Source organism: Gambusia affinis, linkage group LG19 (genome assembly GCF_019740435.1).
Source record: "Gambusia affinis linkage group LG19, SWU_Gaff_1.0, whole genome shotgun sequence".
Lineage (NCBI taxonomy): Eukaryota > Metazoa > Chordata > Actinopteri > Cyprinodontiformes > Poeciliidae > Gambusia > Gambusia affinis.
This window is the reverse complement of record NC_057886.1, coordinates 20,488,260-20,512,337: the sequence shown is the minus strand read 5'-3', so window position 1 is coordinate 20,512,337 and position 24,078 is coordinate 20,488,260. Positions and strand designations below refer to the sequence as shown.

At 38.4% G+C, this 24,078-nt stretch overlaps 1 protein-coding gene across 4 annotated transcripts in view; it reads right to left on the bottom strand.

Moving 5' to 3' along the window:
• Positions 1-24,078, bottom strand: part of LOC122821908 (glucagon receptor-like) — a 45,971-nt gene that overhangs the window by 13,671 nt on the left and 8,222 nt on the right. The window contains exons 1-3 of one of the 4 annotated variants that reach the window (XM_044100219.1): positions 4,501-4,585; positions 4,283-4,421; positions 1,212-1,358 (exon numbers count right to left, since the gene is read on the bottom strand). In XM_044100219.1, the coding sequence (XP_043956154.1) occupies positions 1,212-1,265 (54 nt within the window). In that variant the 5' untranslated portion in view covers positions 1,266-1,358; positions 4,283-4,421; positions 4,501-4,585. Of the gene's footprint in view, positions 1-1,211; positions 1,359-1,838; positions 1,963-4,282; positions 4,422-4,500; positions 4,586-24,078 lie in introns of those variants that run through there. The other 3 variants (XM_044100218.1, XM_044100221.1, XM_044100217.1) reach the window with 3 other exon arrangements.

Below are 24,078 nucleotides of genomic sequence, written 5' to 3'. Positions count from 1 at the left end.
AGAGTTCCAACAAAAACATGTTAGTAAATTATAATATATTAATTTGACAGTAGATCAAGTTTATGTACAATATGTACTAAACAATTACTCTTTGTGATATCATGTTCCTCCTAAAGCTTTTTACAAATAATTTAATTTCTGCTACTGCTAGAAAGGAAAAAAACAAATATTTTGTGTAATTTTAGCAACATATGATGATAGATCCATGTGGCACCATGTCAAAAGTAAGAGCTAGAGTTTTCTGTTGTTGTGTTTTTACATGTTAGATTTGTGTAAAAGATTTGTTTAGTATGTGAAAAAGCATCTGGCGCAAAAAATACTTCATCAATCCCAAAGGGATTGTCTAAATCTTCAAAGTTCTTGTAGATGCTGATCCCTGTAAGCAGGAAAGATCTCCTGTAGCAGTCTGTATTACAGAAGCCTCTGACTGAAGACACTGATTTTTGTTGCAGAGGTTTTGTAAATCTTATGAAGACGATTAAAGAATGGCCACAGTACAAAGTCCTATTAAAAAAATCAAACTGTTTCACACTCTGGATGATCTCAGAGTCCAATAAAGAAACTATAAACGGAGCTAAAGATAAGGATGATGGCACAGAGGCCTTCCAACATCAAAGATTTGAAGCTTGTTGCTAAAGACGAAACGTCATTGGAGAAGTGCTTAAAAACCTTACAGTGCTTTTAAAGAAAAGTATGGAATCTATTTTTGTTTAAATGTAAATTACAATGTCCTTAGATCCTTAAATTGTCCTATAGAATAGAAATTGGTGGATAATTTTTCAATTAATGGTGTAGAATAGGATGGTTGCTTCTGGCGATGCAACCCAAGTCTGTTTTTAAAAAAAATTGTGCTTCTAAATTACAACTAGCCCTAAATGTTATTACACTTGGAAGTAAAGAACAACTTGTTTGTTTTATTCCCATGTGTTTGGCATCATTGGATTACAGAATCTGTAATTCTGAAACAATTTGTGGCTTTGTCATAGCCCTTCACATTTACCAAATACAGCATGTACAGGCAAGGAAAATGGCAATAAGTACTTTCAGAGGCTAATATTTGCATGTATGGTTGTACATATTTAGACTTGTCATTGCGGGTAAATTTTAAGCGAGGTGGTCTGTGAGTGCTTGTTAAATGTTTTAAGTGGTCCTCAGCCTGAAAAAGTTTGAGAAGCACTGGTTTATGCCAAAGAGCTACTTCTGTGACGTACCTGGATGCTGCACGAGACGATGAGGACTGCCAAAAAGAGGAACAGCCGTGACATCCCTTATTCCTGCCGGTGGTGCTGGGAGGGGAAACTGCAGAATGGGGAGGGCTTTTCACCTCATAAGGGGCTTATCTACATGCGCCACACAGCCTGAGGGACACAGAGACACACAATCCATCAAAGCTCATTGAAAACACATTAACTTGACTCATATTAGCCCTACATAACAAGATGACCAAAACAGGAAAAGGTTGGGTCGTGTCTACACCAGTGCAATTTTCCCAGATTTAGAAGGCAGGCAAGTAAAAAAAAACAAAAACATAATTGAAATCTATGTTTATCTAAACAGGCTAATTTGGAGGTGAAAGGGCGTCCACGGAGAGCATAAGTCCTAATTCAGTCTTTGTTTTAAAAAGCAAAGCTTGTCAACTGAATAAAGCATCAAGTTGTTCAGGACATTAAGTACAAGGTCGAAAGCCTCCAGGAACTGCTGCTACTTCTGTCAGAGAGAGACGGTCACAGCAGAGAGGAGCTGCACTCACTCAGAGACTCGCAGTTGGCTGCACTTTCTCGTTAAAACCGATCAGTGTTTGGTTGAGCGTGTCTCAGTGTGTGCCAGAGGTCACTCACCTGGCCATCGATCACCTCCAGCTCCCAACGGACTCGAGCGAAGCCGGAGAACTGAACGAAATCTGAAACGTTTCTGCAAAAAACACCTTGACCATAGAAACATTTTTGGCTAAAACGTTTCAAATTCCATTCTGTTCCAGTTCTGTGGCACATTAGAGGACAGGGTCATGCTGTTGTGTTTAGCTTACTTATTTGTGCAACAGATAAGAGCAGCGTGTCATGACAGATGGACAAGTTGTGATGAAAAAAGCCCACATTCGACACCGTCACTCTGCATCCTAAGCTGTCAACAACAATACTCTGAAATATTGCCTCAAACTGCAGCTGGAATGTTCTTGCCACCTTTTGCTGCACTACTGGAAGTCAAATACAATTAAATCTAAACCAAAGAAACCAACTTTCTAAATGGGCTGTGCAGCGTAATAACCGCTGGAGGCATTAGCAGCAGCACTGAAGGATTGTAGTATTTTCTCAAAGCAACGGAGCTACTGTTGTCTGGCTTGACATCGGGTCAGGATTGGTACCGCTGATATAAGAACGCAGACTCGTGCACATTTTCACACAATCAGATATAATGTGGTCAGCAACCTTTGTTTATGAAATGTTTCTGCAACAGTTTGAGGTTGAGCAAAAGCCGATATTATGAAAACAACCTATGAGCCTCACTCTGTGCTCTGAGCGACTACATCTGAAAGCTCTACATGTTGTGAAATATTACGCAGAGATTAGCCAGATGTGATTGTTTACATATTGTACATAACTACATAGAATGCTTTCTGACTTTCCTTCTTCACACACACACACACACACACCAAAAGACACGCCCTCTCCCCCAGAAGGTAACAGATTCAGAGACAAATTTTCCCCAGCCACCCGTCTTGCACCACGTTGTGCAACTTAGTACTAAAGACACACAATGATTAACAAAAGTGATCCCCACAGGAGAGATTACGAAAGGAAGGGAAACAGAGAGATCGGGTTTTGGCAAAGTGTGGGGGAGAGAGAGAAAAAAAAAGAGAAGTTGTCCCAACCTGGCCTCTGACCACATTACTATGTTCACAGGCAGCTTTTAAAAACGTTGAGCAGGAGTAATGACCGTGATACAGAATATTATTTAAAATTTACGGTATCTCTCCTTGGAGAAAATCTGTACAGGGATTTTACTACAAATCTGATAATTTACAGCTTTGATTTGCTTTATGTCTGCATCACTTCCACCACTGCTGATCATGCTTGGGCTGTTTCATAATAACACACTGAGGTTTTAATAAGTTATGTTTCAAAAACCACGGAAATCTTCTGACAGGCCATTTCTCGGATAATACTCTTTCAGGGAGGTGATTCCGGAAAACATGCTGGAGAGACTGGAGTTTCCTCTGGCTGCATGAAGCATGCAGTCACACACCGCTAAATATTATTCCATAGTTTAAATATCAAAATCAAAAGGATAACACAAGCTAATAATATTGCAACTGTAATTATTCATATTATTTTAACAGCAAAATGACTAATTGTTGTTTTTATTTAAAACAAAAGCAATAAGATATGAATGTGTTTATAATGCTCATTTGAATACAGTGCCACTAATAAAAAATATGTAAATATCATAATGTAAAGATCTCATATTGGCTCATAGCTGAAGCTGAAGGTAAAGACGGCACTGCTTGTAATAGACAATATTGCTAAAGTTGCAAAGATTTTTTTTAAAGACAAACTGTGTCTGTTATCCAGATGATTGGACGTGTTTGGGTGTCTCCGCTGCAGGATAATTAGGGCCACATGACACATGTAGAGAGAGCTGAGGAAGGACTAATGAGCACCAAGGTGTGAGGCTAATAAGGCTTGTAAATCTGGCTGTTTTAATAGCATGGCAGCTATGGTCCGCCACACAGCACCCGAAGATATTTCCAGGTCCATCAGGAAACATGTTGTTTAGCATCACTAACTCTAGGTTACAGCAAATATCCCCGAGCTTTTTCTGTTACTTCTGCACATCTTGATTTCAGGTTGGAGGACAGCTGAGGGGCTGTGAAGGCAGAGGCAGAGCTGACCTCTTGGAGTCGTTTGGGTGTGTTCCCCGAGGCTATTTCAGCCAAAAACATGCTACCAAATCATCTTACACTCAGCTTTTGTCTGCTAAACAAAAACCGTACCCCACTCCTCGTCTAAATTACACTTGTGTGCAAATTTATTTATATTTGTGGGGAAAATACTTTTAAAATCAGGCTTGGATGACGCACATGCCCCAACTGTTTTTTTTTTTTTTAAATCGCTCTGTGCTCAAGTGGATGTTGAATGGCTTAATACAATGGCCACTAACAATTACTGTTGTTTGTTGGAGAGTACTTGCTTTTCATTGTGCTGTCTAGCAAATAACATTACAAAAGGAGAGTATGCATGGTTGAATGTTGTGCAGAGGGGAGAAGCAAGGACTAAAAACAAACCTCTTTGAAAAAACAACAACCACCCAGCCTGCAGATGTGCCTGTGATCTTCAATCTATCATCCACTTTTCAAAACAAGGAACAAGACTCGATGCAGAGACGTCCTGCACGTTTCATCTTCCAGGACTTTGGTTCCCACTCTGAAATAATGGAGAATCATTTTAAATTACAGTAAAAGAAAATAGCGCCACTGATCCTAAAAACTGCAGCACAACTCACATGAAGTTATTACCCAGGGTGAAGCCTGGTAGGCCTCATACCACAGGGAGGCAGATGGTGAAATGCATAGGAAGGTGAAGCAGAGTTCAGAATGAACAAGGCAGCACGCTGAAGCATGTGCTTACAACTTGGTTGCAGCAGTTGAGGCAATCTTTTATGGCTGGCTGAAAACTGAGCCGCTACGAATGTTTTGATTGTTTGACATTCCACATCAAATCAGACGCTTTTGTGTCGCATCAGTGCACAACAAAATTCAACTTAAAGGACTTTGGGCTGAAATCAAGATGTCTTGGAGCCTAATTTTATGCTAAAAATATTTTTTGCCCCTTCAATGTTCAATGTGCATGTTAAAGTGGAGAATTGTGTTAATTTTTTCACTCAAGCACACTTTGGCCCTCTGAACTGAGAAAAGTCATTATTAAGACAGTCGCACAATTTTTGGCAAGGCCAGAAAATGTTGCCTTGACGATTTGAGTCAAGACAACATTGTTGTTTGCCTCTACCAACACAGAGAGGCAAACAACAAACTGCCTACCTGGGTTTTTGTTTTAGGCCAGCAGAAACAGATCATACAATAAACTTACTCATCTAGAGTTACTTCTGCCCATCCGACCTTTAATATGATCGCACAAGCATTGCTTATCAGGAGGCACATTTGAAATTCTGTTAACTCTCAACCTTTCTTCAAGAGGAAGTGTAGGGATTTTGCATGTATTCCTAAAAAAATCCAACACAGCAAACAGACAACTGCGTATTGAGCGAGCAGGCGAAGCGCCGACTGGAGTGTCAAAGTCTTTGTAGAGGAACGTCAGATGCGACATCTCCAGAAGGTCATTAATGGCAAAGTTACAGCTTAGATCACTGTGAGTCAACAAATGTGTCCTGACAAGTAGCTTTCCTGCCCTGCTTCATTGAACCACGTACTATCAAATATTCATTAAACTGCAGCACAAGACTAAAATGCTGCAGCTGAGTGCACACGGAGAGCAACCTGTCGCATTGAAATGTCTAAAAATAAATTAAGAAGTATGCCTTTATGGACTACTGTGCAGGCACTAGAAGGTAGACATGGAGCGTGGCTTGTCGTCACATAATCAAAGACTGATTAAGAAAATAAAAACAAAAGTAGGTTGTGCATGTCAGTGTTTGCATAAAAAATACAAAATCTCATGAAAACTTAACATGTTATTATAAGGAACCAAACCAACTCATCCACAGTATCATTGTTTGACAACCTGACCCTAACCCAACTTTATTTTATACAAGAAAAAAATACAAATAAAATAAATTAATACACAACTAAAAGGCCCAGATATCTGATAATAAAGATAGAAAACTACCTTGGAGAAATACAAACCCAGGTCACATTATAACAAAGAAAACTATTTGAATAATTCTGTATCACTAAATGATGAGGAAACAATGCAGCAAAACAACAACCATTGCAGGATTGGGCAAATGAGACACAGCATGGACAAAAAGAAACGACAATAGATGCAGCAAAACAGAAAACCAAATCGTACTATACCGGTAGCTCTTAAACCTTTCGGCACCAGCTAAATAAATACTAAATAAATCTGCTGCTGCACTGTTTAATATCTTTCCACAAATAGTAATAAATGGAAAAATGTGTTAGACGTATAAAGATTCAAGGAAATAAAGAAGCTTTGATGGAAAATCTCCACTGGCCAGATGGTAATAGAACTATAAGTTTGCAGAAGTAGGTGCATCAATATTAACACAGACAGCACATTTTCACTGCATTGCATGAGATTATGTAATAATATTACTGCTGCAGCAGCTGAGCATATGTGTGGTATAAATGGTGTGTGAGAGACGAAGAGCTTATGTGTCTTTTCCTGTGATCCGTTTGTGAATTTTACACAGTGAATTTTACAGAAAAGTGATGCTGGAGACATGCAATAGAGTGGCAGCACACAACGATGCTAACATCTTTTTAAAACGGTAACAGCACTTAGGCTTTTTAAAAATGGAATAAAAAACAAACAACAACAAATCCTTTAGCATGATTTGTGTTTGCATTAATCTTTCAAATATTTCACACCAAAATCTCTGACAAGGATTAATTATGCATATTTGTCTTGCCTAAGGTGGGACTTAAAAGAAAAATTAAAACAGTTGCACAAAAGACACTGTTCTTGTGACATGAATCTCTCTGAGCCATTATCTCATACTTTAAGGCTTTGGTTATTGTCACCTTGTGTATAAAAAAACAAAAACAAAGTTCTTGCTATTTAAATATTTTTCCCCCCAAGCTTCTATCTAATATAGTTGTGAGGTAATGTGAAAAATGTTTTCACCTCATATTTAAAGGTACAGCTAAAAAATAAAAATGTAACACAAGAAGACAAATTTTAAAACATTACTGTGGAGCTACATTAAACAAAAGAAAGTAAATGTCTCATTGAGAGAATAAATTTTTTTAAGTTTCCAGCCTGTTACTGACAGAATCCAAATATTTGAATGGTCACACACCGTTTCTAGGCAGTTTTTAAAATAATACTTTGTACTACAAGTCACCATGCTTCACATGTTCATAGCCAGGGCTTGATTCATCTGTAAACTTGCTTCAGACTTGTTGGATGTGTTGGAGGATACGATGCCGCCCGCCCGCTCGCTCTCTGACATCTGTGTTTGGAAAACGTGTCAAGGTTTGGCTCGGCCTCCACGTCTCACACAGACATTTAAACAAACTCCACATTTTACATTTTGTCCTCCCCACGAGCTGCTAATCCATTGTTTAAAATGTCCCATATTTACAAAAGAATGACATAACAGGACTCTATTGTGCAGTACAGTATGAAGAAAACGGTTAGAGGAGGAGGTACTGTTGCGCTCGAAAGCAATTTGAAAAAAGCGGAGCTCAGATTACGGCTGCTGAGCTAAAGCTCTGAAAATCTCAGTTTGTCACTGACCCTGTTACAATGTGGGAGCGCAGTCCGTGATGTGACACATCGTTGATGATACACGCGCAGCAACCGTAACCCGATTATTCGAATTTAGTGGCAAGCGTTTCCCATTCAGAGGTCGCATCTGATGAAAGTAGGTGGGAAACAATGACAAACGGACATGTCAGCACTTGAGCTCTCCATGTGTTGCGCGTGTGAGTGAGTGTGAGGCTTTTCTGTGTGGGACTTTGTGTAGGAAGGGCTTTGTTGCTGCTTTCATTCTTACACTTGGACCAACATTTATTTTTTTTTTTGCAAACAGCCCCCGTTGGAAACCTTCAATCACGGGGTGCCAAGTTCACCGTCCTTCATGGCTTCCTGTGTTTTTGCAAATGATCAGAGCAGCGGCTGGACCCAAACGCTGACAGAAGTTTTAGTGCCGAACCCAAACGGTTTACATAATCGGTCATGGAGATCTCATTTGAGCCCATGGTTTATCTGGGGATGACTAATAATAAAATGCATAATCTTGTTTATTAACAGTGAGTGTTGTTTCAGAGCAGAGTATTTTTCTACTTTGTTGCAGAATGAGTTGCAATTGCACCCAAAGGATTTTTTTTTTTCAGAATTATTTGATAGTTTAATCAAGAAATGAATTTGTTTTCTAACTCCTGTTTAAAGCCGCGTGCCATGTTTAGAAAATCCTCCGCGCCGCTTCTGAGGGAGGGTGCACAATGAATTTGTTGGAATCAAGAAAATAGTGAAACTAAACAAATCATTTTGTCTTTCTATGGATTAAATTTTTTCTTCCAACCACGGAAGACTTGCAGCTCATCAGCGTTGATGATCCGTTTATGCTCTGGAGTTTCTACTGGAATTATCAGGATTCCAGTGGAAACATGCAAAATCCTAGCTGGGGAAAAAAAGATGCTTGTCAACAATTATAGGAAGGGTTTGGTTTCTGTAATGCTGGTAAAAATGTTTCCACTGATTCTTGAAGGCTGTAAGTAATTTCTGGTATGCCATTCTTAAATATAAAATGTAAATAGAAACAGAAGGATTATAGTTTTCTTATCTCCTGTCGGAAAAAAACCAAAACTTTTTTGTTAAATTAAAATTATATTAAATTAAACTCTTCCAAGGGTATTAATAGTTTTGATTTAGACTTGAATCTTGGCATTTATAGTACTAAACCTATAATATTTATGTAAGTGTTTTTTTTCTGCCAGGTTTTAAATTCATACATCACTTAAGGTAAAAGCGTAAGTCTGAGAACTGTTTGGTTTTCTTTCTTTAAATTAAAGAACATGGACAGGTTATGAATAAATGCTCTCAAAAGGCACATTCAGGGAAGAGAAATATACAATACTGCTTGATTAAATTCAGTTTCCAGCAACTCAAAAGTTGCTGAATGAATGAATCCAGGGCGTCTATGCCAGCCAGCAAGCTATATCAGCCAAAACGAAATTGCACCTTATGCTGCAAAACTAATCTACCATTTCATATTTGTCTCATGGGAATAAATTGAGCAGTAATAACTCACTCAGTGACATTTGCACCAGTTGAATTTAGATTTGGCATAAACAAAAGAGCGAGCAGAAAGCGAGCTCTGCAATGTCACCTGTCAACGCCGGGAAGTCAGAGGGACGAGTCAAACTTTGTGCCGTCCGTGAAAACAAAACATCTTGATGGGGACATTTACTGAAAGAATTATCTCTGCCAAAATGGAACAGTGAGAATATCGGTGTTGTGTTTACAGACTTTATTTAAAAGATTGATAAACTTAACCCACTGATCATTTTATGTTCTGATGCAAAAGACAAAATTAGCTGTGAAAATATAAATTAGTTTTTTTGCTCAACTGTGTAAAGGAATGCTGCATATATCTTTGCTGATAAGATAAACTGCCTAATTAAGCCCAATGGGAAATCTACTTATTTAGGGGCAAGAGGGATAAACAAGTGCCAAACTTTAAAAATTAACCATGCAAGTTTGATGTAGATGTCCCAACTGGGAAACAAAAATAGCTTTTGTTGAGAAGGAAGTGTAAAAACAGACCTGGCAGAGTCACAAAGCAGATCTGTAAAGTACTTTGCTTCCTGATTATGATCAATAAACATTTGGTCATAAATTTGCCATCATCCTTAATGCAAGAAAGCAGCTCAAACCACACCATGCGAGGACTTTATATTCGACAGGCAGCATCGGAAAAATAAATCTAAGCTACCTACAAAGCTGAAACGAGACAAAGGGACAAAATGCACAACATGTAGACAACAGGAAAGACACAAAAGATTTAAAAAACACCTTTTTGGAAGTGATTTGAGTTGCATGATATTTAATCAGTTTCTAGCTCGAAACATATCAATTTCTCATGGTCTCTGAGCTATTTATGGGATAAGTAGTCGAGATATGAAAGCATCCATTTGCTACTCTATTCCCACGAACATCTGTTGTATGTTGCTCTCCTATGGATGCTGGCAGCAAGTGTTTATGCTCAGTAATCCCCTGAGCTCTGCTGCGCTTCTCTGTCACTCTGCCATCAGCCTGGATCTTATCACACGTTAGGGAGCTGTGTCTTATAAGGTGGTAGAGTCGTGGAACATTTCCGACCACGGATGTAGATACACCGAATATCTGAAACCGTATTTAGTCAGGCTGTTTGGCCAAAAGAGGAAGAACATCCATCACTTATGAAGGAAAAGTTGCTGCTCCAAAAGGCCGTGCTGTTTTGTTATAAGGATGCAAAGCAGAACCGCGGGGTTGGGTTGCAATGTCTGAGGAGCGGCTATTCTGCTGCATGAACAGCCCCAACTAGGATTCAGTTAAACTTTGGGTTCATGTCAGATGAGGAAACCAAGTTAAACCAGAAGGCAGGGGGGGAAAAAGACTGTGCAGCAGAATAAACTCATAGGCTTCTTCTGTCTTTTCACTTTTATCAAAACAGATCCTCATTTGAACAAAAATTATAGCTCAGGGATACTGTAGATTCCCAAGAGAAGCTTCGAGCAAGTATTTTACCAAGTATGCTAATTGAATCACTACAGTAACAGAGAGGACAAGGCTGGCATTCTTCATGCCACAAATACCCTAAAGACACTGAACCAATATTGAATTTATCCAGCTGGCAGAAATTTCCTGTAGCAACTCAACTCTATCTGATGGAGTTATGTTCTCTCAGTTTAGGACAGATATATTCATGATTTATTCATTTAGACAAGTGTGTGAAGCAAATAAAAAAATACTCCACTGCTGTCCAAATTAAATAGTTGACAGTTTGGATGCATAGTACTGACTTTAAACATAAATCTCAAAATCAAAGAGAAATTACAGAAGTCATGCAAATGATTAAATGACTAATTTAGGACCTTGCTACCTTTAAGAACTTGGATCATGCCATTTCCTTTTGTCATTAACCATTAGGTTCGTGGTAGTTTTTGCACCTTATTAATGTGTTCAGCTGGTTCATTGGGGTGCATATAATTACCAACAGAAGGTTATTGGTTTGATTCCAGTTTCCTTCTGTCACATGTTGATGGGCAAGGCACTTAGCCCCGAGTTATCTGCATATTGGTGAATGTGGCTCTTGTGTAAAGCGCTTTGAGCTGTATCAGTTCAGACCATTTCCATCCTGGGAGTAATCAGAGAGGGTTTGCTTCAGGAAGGGCATCTGGGGTGAAAAAAATGCCCCTACTCCCAATAGGACATTTCATAAGGACTTTTGGCATCAGGTTTGGTGAAATCCTGACTTCGCAACTCAAAATTTGGACTTTGGAAGTGTTCAGGTTAATTTCTTTGGACCTAAAATGGAAAAAGTTTCACTTCCATCCACACAAAGACACCTGTATTGTCAGTGGTGCCCATCTCCAGTGGTCATTAGGGCAATTTTCAGAATCCAGGTTACCTAAAGTGGCTGTTTTTGGACTATGTGAGAACCCACACATTCACAGGAGGAACATACAAACTGGTCTGAAAGCACAACTAACAACAACCAGGCCACTTTGCAGTCTGGGGAGTTTGACATCCAAATGTTCAAACTTATAACAAACTACTGATGCAGTGGTTTTAAACAGCAATAATAAGCTTCTTTGTTTCTCTGATCTGAGTAGATTTACCTAAAGCTGAGTTGAAAATGTCCGCTTTGGAAATCTACGTTCAGACAAAGTGCAAGTACAACATAATTCATTCTGACAAATATCTGCTAAGGTGAATTTGTCCTGCAAGGTGTTCTCTGTAGATTCAACACAGACAAAGCACTATTAGAAGATGCTTTGATATTTCATGCTTGAAAATCTTTTAATATGGTAAAAACTAAATTTCTTTTTATGTTTTAACGGCACAATTATGAATGTTTTTATTTTTATTTTACAAGATGCACTGAGTATAAATAAACTGATTATTATATTAGATTATGTAAAATAATAGATAATTTTAACTGCTGGAAATGTTGCTGCTTTGCCGTTACCAATTTCAGATGGAATAAATGATGTTTTAGGATTTTATTTATCCGGTGAAAACTGTTACGCTGGCAGGTAAATGAGAATCAACACCCACAGCACAACTGGCTCCCCGTTCAACAGCATGAATAAAAATCTCACCTGTGGCCTTCTAACAGGGAGGAATCACTTGTAGTGAACTTTCACTTCATAAATATCAAGAGAATAGATGAATCGTTAAATGACACTTTATTAACATAATTATTATTGACAACAAGAAATAAAATTGGTCCCTTGTGATCTTTATTTCCAGGAAACGGCAGTGAATTGTGGCTTCACTCTCAAAGCTTTTCCCAGCTGGTTACATTCAGTCCTCTGGGCCACTGCGATGACTCATTCATCCACAGATGTACAGTTGTACGATATGTGTGTGAGTCCGTGTGTGTGGGCGTGTGTGTGTGGGCGTGTGTGTGTGGCGCGATGAACTGCACGTTTCCATAGGTTTGACAGTATTTTTGTTTCAGTTGCTAAGAACTGAAAATCGTTACTTTATCTTCAGTTTGAAAATCCCTAAGCATCAGTTTGGTTCGCTGATGATAAACTAATTATCACCTGAGCAGCAACATACATTACACACAAGTCCCGAGTTTTAGACATAATGCTGAAAGCAATGCTGAAGTAAACTGAAGTGATTTATCTCAATCTACCACCTGCACCTCCCTCTCTTCATAACTCTTCTGGGTTATTTCACACCATGTGCCTTATCAACGCCTTAGTCTGTACAGCTGCACATACAATACACTTTGCATGGACAGATAGATGGTTGTATCCAAGCATCATAGCAAAAGGTTGAGTGGAAGGAAAAAGTGCTGTAGAAAACAGTCCATAAACTACAGTAATAACTTCCATCTCTGAAGAAATGCCCTTTCAAGAGTTTGGGTGAAATTCATAAGGTTCTGTGTAATATCACATTTATCTATTATATAGATATCACATTTTGGTAAAATGCATAAATTTATTTTACAATGATATTTGTACTTGTTGAGATTTACAGCAGCAAATGGATGAGTTAAACTTTTACATTACTGATCACACTGGTTTGAACGTTTCAAAAACCTTGAATTTGAAGTATTTATATATATATATATATATATATATATATATATATATATATATATATATATATATATATATATATATAGACATATATATATATATATAGACATATATATATAGATATAGACATATATATATAGATATATATATAAAGGGGCTGCACAGTGGCACAGTTGGTAGAGCTGTTGCCTTGCAGCAAGAAGGTCCTGGGTTCGATTCCCGGCCCGGGGTCTTTCTACATGGAGTTTGCATGTTCTCCTTGTGCATGGTGGGTTCTCTCCGGGTTCTCCGGCTTCCTCCCACAGTCCAAAAACATGACTGTCAGGTTAATTGGTTTCTCTAAAATTCTCCCTAGGTGTGTGTGAATGGTTGTTTGTCTTGTATGTCTCTGTGTTGCCCTGCGACAGACTGGCGACCTGTCCAGGGTGAACCCCGCCTCTCGCCCGGGACGCAGCTGGAGAGGAACCAGCAACCCTCCTGACCCCTTTAGGGAAGAAGGGTGTAAAGAAAATGGATGGATGGATGGATATATATATATAAAATGTTCTGCTTCAGTATACACTGACATTAACTGTCCAGGAGCAACATCTCAGACAATCAAGAGAAAATGTGATTCAAGGAAGAAGCATATCAAAGTGTCACATTATGTCAACCTCTGGATTTGGACAGCAAAACGCAGGAAACCAAGGGCTCTTTGGGGAATGTGAGTCAGTAATATCACACAGAGATCAGAGTCAGTGTTAACTCGAATGTCAGATCGTTTGTGTTCCCATGATGTAAATTTACTGTATCCAGGTCAGCAGAGGTCCCAAGAAATGAGCCTTTATGTCAAACATAAGCTCTTCTTTAAATCCATTTAAATACATCATTTATGTTATTATCTACTCTCTTTTTTTGATATTTTTGTCAGTCTATTCTCTTCTCTTTCCTCCTGTTTTTTCTAAAACTCTCAGAGGAGCTCAACATAACACCCTGGATCTCTCCTTTCCTCACCGTCTCTCTGCTGGAGTTTGGGGCGATTTCATTGCTTATTTTTAAAGCCCTTACTGTAACTGTATCTAGATATTTTTTACCATTAATATTTGTAATGCAATTATCATCAGGTTACATTTTATGTGACAAAAAAAGTTCAGAGTGTTACAGCCATATATTATAAAACATCATGGTTTCATAAGCAAGGTGCATTTAAGGCTTTTACGGCGAGGTTTTGCCAACACACATTAAAATGAGTCATTTGGTTTTCAGGTCATTTGCATGTAAACATCCAAGCTACTTTGATTCATGTTGTATATTCCTTACTGACCACTGATGAAGCTGATCGCTTTCGGGTTTTTCTACTTCCTGGATGATTTTGAGACCAAATTTGTCTCTTAAAAAGACAAGTGGTTTTAAAAGAGAGTTTTTGAGTGGTATGTCATTTTTGTAATTATTCAATGGAAAGTTAGTCCAGCTGCACAGTGGCGCAGTTGGTAGCACTGTTGCCTTGCAGCAAGAAGGTCCTGGGTTCAATTCCCGGCCCGGGGTCTTTCTACATGGAGTTTGCATGTTCTCCCTGTGCATGGTGGGTTCTCTCCGGGTTCTCCGGCTTCCTCCCACAGTCCAGAAACATGACTGTAATTGGTTTCTCTAAATTCTCCCTAGGTGTGAGTGTGTTGTTTGTCTTGTATGTCTCTGTGTTGCCCTGCGACAGACTGGAATACAGCTGGAGAGGAACCAGCAACCCTCCCAACCCCATTAGGGACAAGGGTGAACAGAAAATGGATGGATGGATGGAAAGTTAGTCCCAAGGCATAAAGTCTCAAGGTATAAATGATAAAACTATAGCTAGTAATACTCCTAAAACTGCTGTAAAATCACTGAGGGTTCAACATGCGGAGCCTGGATTATTAATTTGTAAGACATTGTGTTTCATTTGACTCTAGTAGAGATAAAATGCCATTGAAAACCTCCTGGTTATTCCAGCAAATATTAATTTCTGAACTCTTCCTGAGTTAAAACATTAGTATTATTGTTTCTAAATAAATGTGAACTGCATCTTTTCCTTTATTTGGACCATTTCTCATTTTCTGCAAATAAATACTAAACTTTTGCTTGGAATTTCAGAGACACGTTAGTTCATAAAATAAAAGAATAACGTTAATTTTATTGGAACATATACCTACAATAAGTAATATCCCAGAAACTGATCATTTTAAGTCGTCCTTTAATTTTTTCCAGAGCTGATTAAATCAGAAAGTAAGAAGAAACAAGACATTGATGCAAAATGTCAGAGTGTCCCGAGCGTTCAGACCTTAAGCAGTGCACAGACTAATTTGGAGAATATAAACAGCTCTTTATGCCATCAGGATGTTAGTTGTCTATGAATATTTGATGTGTTTAGTCGATGACATCTTGTCTCAGAGAAGAGGGGTAAGCAAATTCAATGGCAACTCTTTAAAGAAGATGGCGTGTGACAGGAGAGAGCTGCTCGACATCGGTGTGAATCATGTTGGAGCGAGGAAAAGTCAACATGTCAAACAGCTTAAAGGTGATGAAGTCATGACAGAAAAATAAATGCCCTCCAATTAAAACTTTCCCAATTCTGCAAGCTTATAGACAGAGGAAACGTAAAAAAGTTCAACAAAGATTTGAAAAGATGTTCAATCAAATTATTTTAAAAAGTCTACCTTTATTTTTCACTTTGTCGCCTTTTGTGTCGCTTTTTGAGAAGAAACAGTAATATCTCCATTAAGTTACACACTCCTCCCTCACCAAAGGGTATTTATTTGTGAATTTCAACAGCAGCAATATTAGTGACATTTTTTCCCCTACTTTTGTAAAGCTTTTGCTTGGTATAATTGCTGAATACGGCAATTGCTAAAAAGCTTTAAATGTTAAATGAAAAAAAGAAATATATAAATTTGATTACTGTAATCACTATTAAATATACTGGAGATTTCTATTTTAAAATAGACCCTGAACAATAAGATACTATACTGTGCAAAGAGGTCAGTGTCTCCTGAATTATCTGCAGCGTTTTAGAGCTCCACCTCCCGCCCCCCGGGTCGCTGACACACTGACATCAGCAGGCTCTTCGGTGACGCAGAACCGCATGTTGTTTTTCAACTCCGGCTAACAATCCACGCCTCTGAGACAGAAAGGCTTTATTCATCCAAAGGTAACGCAGACAAAAACATGTTGCTGGAAGACATCCTGACACCGTCAGCAATTCGGATACCGTCCGTTTACAAACGGTCTTAATTCCCAACTATTTACTTCTAGCCGAACAAACAGCAAACAGCACAGAGTAAGACTGCTGACCGCAGCAGCAAAGACATTTGGCTGCGTTTTTACAACTTGTGTTGCCAAATGCGTGAGAAAATAGAGCCTCCTGCCCAATTGGGGGAAAATTTTAGTAAACTGTTACGACGTATTACTTTATCAAATGCTTCAGTGCTCCAACAACAAAGGAAAAATATTTTCTGATTACCTTGTCAAGACCTGGTATGGACCTTAAGTTTCATAGTCATTTTTCAGATGCAATGCTTTTGAAAGCTTGTGCTGCTCGGGAATGGCTTTACTTTGGATCTCGTGTTTTTCTTAATTAGTTTATAAAAGGTTATGGCCTCCAGCTTGTTTTTGTTTGCCCGTGAGATGTCTTCCTCACAGCATATTCCTGGAAAACATCCTAGCAGAGGCGGCTAGATCCGACTGGATCCACACAGAAATGGACTAATTAAGACACACGTCTGCAGACGAGACCCCAGTCCTTGTGCTCATCTCCTGCTCTATGCTACTATCACTCTTGAACAAGACGGACTTGTTCAAGATGAACTCTTGAACAAGTTTGTCTTGTCTTCAACTTCTGAAATTGAGGGAGATATCCATCCCTGTAAAAGTTCAAAACTCAGGATCTTTGCAATGTTTTCTATGGTGGATTGTGAATGTAGTCGCTTCTACACAGAACAGAGCAGGACTTACTCTGGCACAGCTGCACATGCTCACCTAATGTCTGAGCAACAACCCCATATTGGCCTTAATACTGCAACAGCAGGACATGATCTTGCAACACTTAGTTGCATTCTGCAAGTTTGTGGCCTGCAGTGTAATGTGATTATGTCCATATGTGCTTGGATCATAGCAGGAAGATGCTGCAGACGGTCATGGAGAATGTGGTAGATTATTTATTCAGTGTGAAAGCAGCCCCAGCAGAGAACTGAAGCCACCAGAGTGAGCTGCTCCTGCAGATGATCTGCTTCTTCGGGGTACTCGTAAATTTTCACTTTGTAACAAACAAGGACAGATTTAATATGCTTCGTCTCATTTGGATTTTGGAGAAGGAGCTTGTGTTGCTTGTCAGTCGTTGTACAAGCAACATTCAACAATTGTAATTGCAGGCGCATTCTGATGCTCTTTTGCAGGGGGCTCATTGGCTTGTGCCTTATTTTGTGAAGCTCTGCATAATCTTCCACCTCAGTTCTTTGACATGGTGTTTGCAAACAAATAAAAAATGCATAAAGATAAAAAAATAATGCTGATTCCCTTGAAGTAGACATTTTTTTGAGAAATTGTGTTCTCATTATTAATTTTTTTTTTTTTTTTTTATTGTTATGTACTCAACATATTTTCAAAAATAACAGTGCATTTCCTCCAGATGATGGAAAAGCATTTTTACTTACAGCTGTGGAAATAGACTGGACTCCTTTGGGCTCCGTATGCTACACTAATTCATAATGGCTGGAACCCATTCACTGGGGAAAAAAATGAGTCGTGTGTCTAAATTCGCTTCCCCTTTTCACAGCTCACATCTTCTTGTGAAATCATCCTCCAGGAAAAGAAAGCTGAGATTTCCACTGTGGTTTGCTTCTTTTTCAGTGAAGATGGACACACTACATTCAATAAAAGGAATCCATCGCATTGGTGCTTCGGCTACGACCGAGTTATTTAGCTTCAGAGTTTGTTTGTTTTTTTACTTCCCTATCTCTTCTTTTTTTGCAAACTGTTTCACCCAGAAAATAAACAACGAAAAAAGGAGCCACTCAAAATAAGAGCCTTAAAAAAGAACAAAACATTGAAGTGGTCAGTGGACCTGAATGTAAAGACAACTTGATTGCTGATGGAGAAATGTTGTCACGTAGTTGGTGTGTGACCCAAAGCCCATGGCAAAGAGAGGGTTTGTGACAGTTTCCAGCTGAGCAGCCACTGAGATGCAGAAACTGCAGTTTGGGCACTGGACGGCGAAAAAACACACTGTGTTAGGAGGCAAAAACGAACCACACTTGACCCTAGACCCCCACAGATTACGAGGGAAGAGTGGGGTATTTTTAGTGCATCGGTGATGAAGATTTGAGCAAACAGAAAACGGCTCGATAGTTTTACCGCCTCCAGGGTTTACGAAGCAGTTCAAACAAAAACTAAGGCTTTTTTGTGTTCTTTGATCTTTTCAAATCCTTCTGCAGGTATTGATTCCTTTGTATGGTAAACCAGGCGCTTTTTCATTGGGCCAAAATCTCTCTCTGTGAGGAAGAGGGTCCAGGTACGTTTGATCCCCTCCAAACGGGTGAGATTTCCTTTAAATCTCAACTAAAAACCCACTTGTTTAGAGTTGTATTTGAAACGTAATCAATTGCAAATTTATTGACGGACTCTGACTTGATATTGTTTTTATTGTTGATTCTATGTTGCATTGTGTTTTTGTGTTTGATTTGATGTAAAGCACTTTGAAATGCCTTGCTGCTGAAATGTGCTATACGAATAAAGTTTGATTTGATTTTGATTTGATTTGAGCCTCACAATGTCTTGAGTGCCTCCATTAAAAACTCACAAATCAGATAACTAAGAGTGACCCCAGATGAGCCGTGCACCTTTGGCCCCTGTTCAGTCAGCACAGTAGCGTGTAGGTTGATCATTACTGGGGTAATCATATCGGCCACGCTAAGCCTGATCGTGTAATTCATCTTAGAGAAAGACAGCATAAGCTGTGTGTTTCCATCATCACAACCCACTGATTCCTCTCAGCAAGGCATAACTTATGAGTCCTCAGATCCCTCCAGTCATGACCTCTGCAGCATGATGAGGCAAGTCTCAGTTCATCTTTGGGCTCTGATTGAGTTTAATGGAGATGCTGATTTTCTGCAGACGGCTACTTACCAGAGACATAAAGAGGTCAGAATAAGTATTAACATATGAAAGAGAACACTGAAATGTTGCTGGCCTGCATCTGTTTTGCTTAAATAACAGACTTTTTTGGCTTCTCTCCCTGTTATTCTACTTATACAATCGAAGTTGGAGACAGTTTGATAGATTTTTATGACTCGAACACATGGGATTTTTATTCTTTCATTTTTTATTTTGCCTGCTTGAAACTGGTCACAAAGAGAAAGTTGAGACCAAAGAATAAAAGATGCTTTTCATATGCGTCATTAAATGCGGCCAGGCACAGAAACGTCATTGATTGATATCAATCTGAAAAGTGATTCTTTTTTTTTAAATCAGGGGAAAAAAATGTTTAGTCATGATCCCATGGAAAGGTCTCCTAAAACAATTATTCATTCAAAATTTCATTTTCTGTGCATCTGACGTAAATCCTTTGTGACTTCTCACATGGGTTTGCTTTACATGTTATTAGACAGAGGAGCCTAAAGGCATCAATAGGGAAAATGAAGCCCTTATGACTTTATTTTTTAAGGAAACTCTGAAGCTAATTATGTTTTTTTTCTTTCAGTTGAAAGTCTCAACTTTTTAATATTTTTATTTAAAAATATATTTTGTTCAGTCGTGTCAGTCAAATTCATTTAGATCTGCCACTTGTACAAACTAATCTCCACTTCTAGATGTTTTTGTCACTTAAAGAAAAATTTGTCATTTACTAAAATGGGGTTCTGCGGAGTTGCTATGAGTTGTCATCATCTTACCCTGTTTGTAAAACAAACAGGGTAAGATGATGCCACAAGATTCTTAAACAAATAAATTCTCAGGGATTAATCCTAATCCCTGAGAACATTATTTATTAATGTTACCTACTTAGTTTTTCCACTTAAGCAGTTCTTAAGCAGCTCATGCTGCCACTTTTATATCAAGTTGTTTTCCTCTCTATCCCTGCAAGCAAATGTTGTGATATCACCAGCCTATTTTATTAATGCTAGTTCAAACAAAGCGTGGCTAGATACGTAACAATATGAGCATTTTGTTTACGACCCTGTTCAACTGTTTCAAAACAAAATGCAAAAAGTATTGTTACGACTATAGAGTATTGCACAAAAGGTGGAACCAACTGAACTTTTAGCATTGTTATTAAAACATAATTAATTCTTACTATTAAACTCTGTGAGAGGCGATATCAAAATATACAGATGAAAGATTAGGGATAATGAGTTCATTTTGTCCGAGTGCCAGTCTGGTCTTTATCAGTGCCGGTGTTTGTGACGGTGGAAACACAAGGAACTGGCGATAAGCAAGCGCTAGCAATAGTTTGTCCTCAACCAAAAAACTATTTACAGATTGGACTCCTGTCACAAAGGCAGAAATCCATGTTAATCACAGTTACACTATGTCTAAGTTTTAGTATAACGTCTCTTAGTCTTCTTCAGGTTAAAACTATTTTTATGGCTAGGATTTCATTTGCAGCCTTTTGAGGGGAAATAAAACAGAATTTTACATTTTTCCCTTTGCTAATTTCTCTAATTTAAGAGTTCTTGATTTGCATTACTGCATTTTATTATTATTGGACAGCCTGCTCCTTTGGGTTTCAACAGCCTGGTCATTGGAATAGGGAGACCCATTAAATAGAGACAACTGACACTGTGCAGGAGCTCCAGGTCACTCTGAATGTGTTGAAATAACAGTAACAACCAGGGGAAATTTGTGCAAATTAGCAAGCAAGCTCTGCAAATTGGCTTTCGGTCTTGGACGTTTAAACCTATATTTAAAGTTTCCACTATTTCTAAGAAAAAAATGTGAGGCTAAGGGCAAGGCAGTTAAACAGCGACGGAGATAACCAGCTTCAAATCTATATGGCGAAGAATTTGATTTGCTCCAAAAGTTACTGATATTAACAGTGAGTAGATGTGAAGTTAAAACTAAAAACAATTTTCCAAACATCTAATTTGAACATCACAGGAATCGATGATCCCCTGACTTGTGAGAGTTTAGTCAAACGACTGAGTGAAGACAGAAAGAATGTGATTTAAGACTTTCAGAGTCTGGCCGATGTCCAAAATGAATGTGGTGGAGAGTCTTCGTGCTGTGAAGCTGACATCGCAAAGCTCTTACAGAACCAAGAATGATGCCTGTTACAGATGGTAATAGGTTTCTTATGTTCACTGTGTGAGAAATTGAAAAACATCGTATGACGTAACAGTTTCTGACTGAGTGAACAGAAAATGAATAGAGCTTAAACAAATGTCAAGCAAATCTGTTAATTTTGAGGAGGTCTGCACAATGAGGCTCTTTTTGTTGTCACAATAATTATTTTAATTTCCAGCTCAAGAGGGAAACAACATCAAAATACTTTCTTGAACTGTATCCCAGGTCAAGAAGGTAACAAGCAGCTGGCAGCTATTCAAACCGCGGGTAAAAGGTGGAATGTGCAGCGCCAAATATCTGATCCTAGTTTCTGTACTGAACAAGAGAAACTGGGAGGAAATGGGCTCAAACATCAACCAGAGACCAGAAAAATATGGCTGAAAATGGGCAGACGGCTAAATGGTTTCCAGCCAATACATTAGGTGTGCACATGTCTGCAAAGAAACAAGCCCATAATTCTCTTAGTGACTGGTCTGTATGAGGAAAAAAACAAAGATGTTAACTTCTCTAGCAGTTGAAAACACATCTACTTTTGCTCAATAAATAAGATTAAGAGGTTCAATTTAGCTTTGGAAGTAACAAACTTGATTTAAAGAGGTTTCATTACAGGAACTGAAATTTATTCAGCTATTAACACACTATTAGAGTGTAGTTGGGTCTTATTGGTTTAAGCAAGCAGGTGCTTAAGAGTTCAGCACAATCATCCATTAGACTGTGGCTTGAAGCAATAGTCAATGTACTTCATAAGAACTGGTTGTTTGCTGCTCCACAAAGTTAATTACTGGTCCTGATTTCTCAAGTTCAATTGGGATTTTAAACAATAAGGATTAGCAATTAGAGAAAAAAAAAATAGGTCACCCAAATTATGAAACCTTCACATGTCAACCTTTTTTCAACTCTGTAAAATAAAGTGATTTAAATGGACCTAAACAATTAAACTCGTTCCAGTAATGAAAAAAAAAGCTATTAATAAGTTAGGGCATCCTTCTCCTATTAGCCTGCAAATATCCTTTTAGAAGAAATAACTTCATGCAGACGTCAACCTCTGACATCATCTGAGGAAAGTTTGCAGCATCATTGAGACGAGACTTTGATTTGTTCTCAACCAATCCTTGTAATTACTGACATGGTTTAGGAATCCAGCAGAGGATCTCTAAACCTTGACATTTCCAGCTCCATGCTTCAAAGATGTAATGAGATTCTTTTCATTGAACGCTGCACTTATTTTATAACAAACATGTCATCTTTTCTGGTGCCCAAAGTCATTCTATATCAGACTCATTTGTTCAGAGGACATTATTCCAGAAGTTCTGGCCTTTGTTTCCTCTCAGGTAATGTTTTAGCTCTTAGCTCCTTCAGTCCTACCATGGTGATCAGTCTGGATTTAGCTGGGAGGAGCAGACGAAAGTAAATGTCAGAGGTTTAAACATGGCAAACCTACTTCAACATGCTGAGCAATGGTTTTCTTATCATGTGTAACCAAAAGAGACGCAGCACTGTGTGACTCTAGCTATTTCAAGCAAAAGTAAACTTAGAGATGTCCTAATTACTCCTCACCTGAAAGAATTTCAAAGATATTTGCCAGGCATAAATTTATATTAAAAATCTAAATGTACCAATATGTCTGTCGTAGGAGGTCTTTTTTTGCCCATTGTGATGTTCCAGTGGATTCTGCAGAGCTGAAATTTAAAGTGATTCTGGTTTCAAAGAGGTCAACACAACCAAATCCTTCATGCTTTAGCTCCACAAAGCATTTACAAGTTTAATTTGTCCATTTAGGTGGATGAAATCAGTTTGGTAATGAGCCAGAACAACCAACCACAGGGACATTCAACTAGGCTCCTGGTGAAATTATTTGTTTCAGATTGTTTTCCAACTGAATTCAAACACAGAAATTAGCCGCCCAGTACAGCCATTAAGTTGACCCCATGAAAGAACTCCATTTAAAAAAGTTTGATCTAACCACAAAATATATTCTGCTGCAAATACCAATTGGTTCACATGCAAGATTGATTTCTCTAAAGAACTCATTTATACTGGAATTATTTTTTTAAGTTTCCAGTTTGGAAGAGAAGCAATAAATAAATTAAATAAAATTAAGCACATCATGCGAGTTAATGTTGTGGAGCTGCCCTAAAGAGGATGTTGAGGAAATAAATTGCCATGTTATTGTTTATCAGAAATTTCAAATTTGATTTCCTGGAGTCTCCAATCATACGTCTAGATTTACGCTCACTCATGGTCAAAGCTTTCCAAATCTGTAACCGCACGGGTCTGGCAGCACAGGAACGCCCTCTGAATGAGCATTGTGTGCACAGAACCAGAAACCTGCTAAGACATGCGGTATTTCAGACCATGCTTTGTCTTTCCTGCTGTGTCATTACTTTGCCAGAGTTTTAGCATCTCAGCTTGAACTCCGGCTTAGATAAACAGATCTAACTATCCAACAGAAACGGAGATTTTAGAAAGTTGGGGTCAGCCTGTAAACAAACTGTACAGATCAATGTGATATTGTTGGTACAGTGTGAGAGGTCAGCCAAAAAAGCTCCCTTAGAGACAATACAGTTAGCAAAATAATCAGTCAAATAAAAAAATTAAAACCTGTCGGTTGTCGTTACTTTGACTGGGACAACTCTCTTTGCTACTGCTTTTGAGCAGTCTAATAAAATATCTTTGCTTTGCTTTGTTTCAGATTACAAAAACGTGAGGAAAATTTATTTTTCTGAGATGACTTTTAAGAAAAAAGAGGTTAGAGGGTAATGGCAAAGGTCAACAAGCACCGCTGTGTGTTACTGAGTAGATCAAAACAAATAATTTTCTCTAAATACTGCACC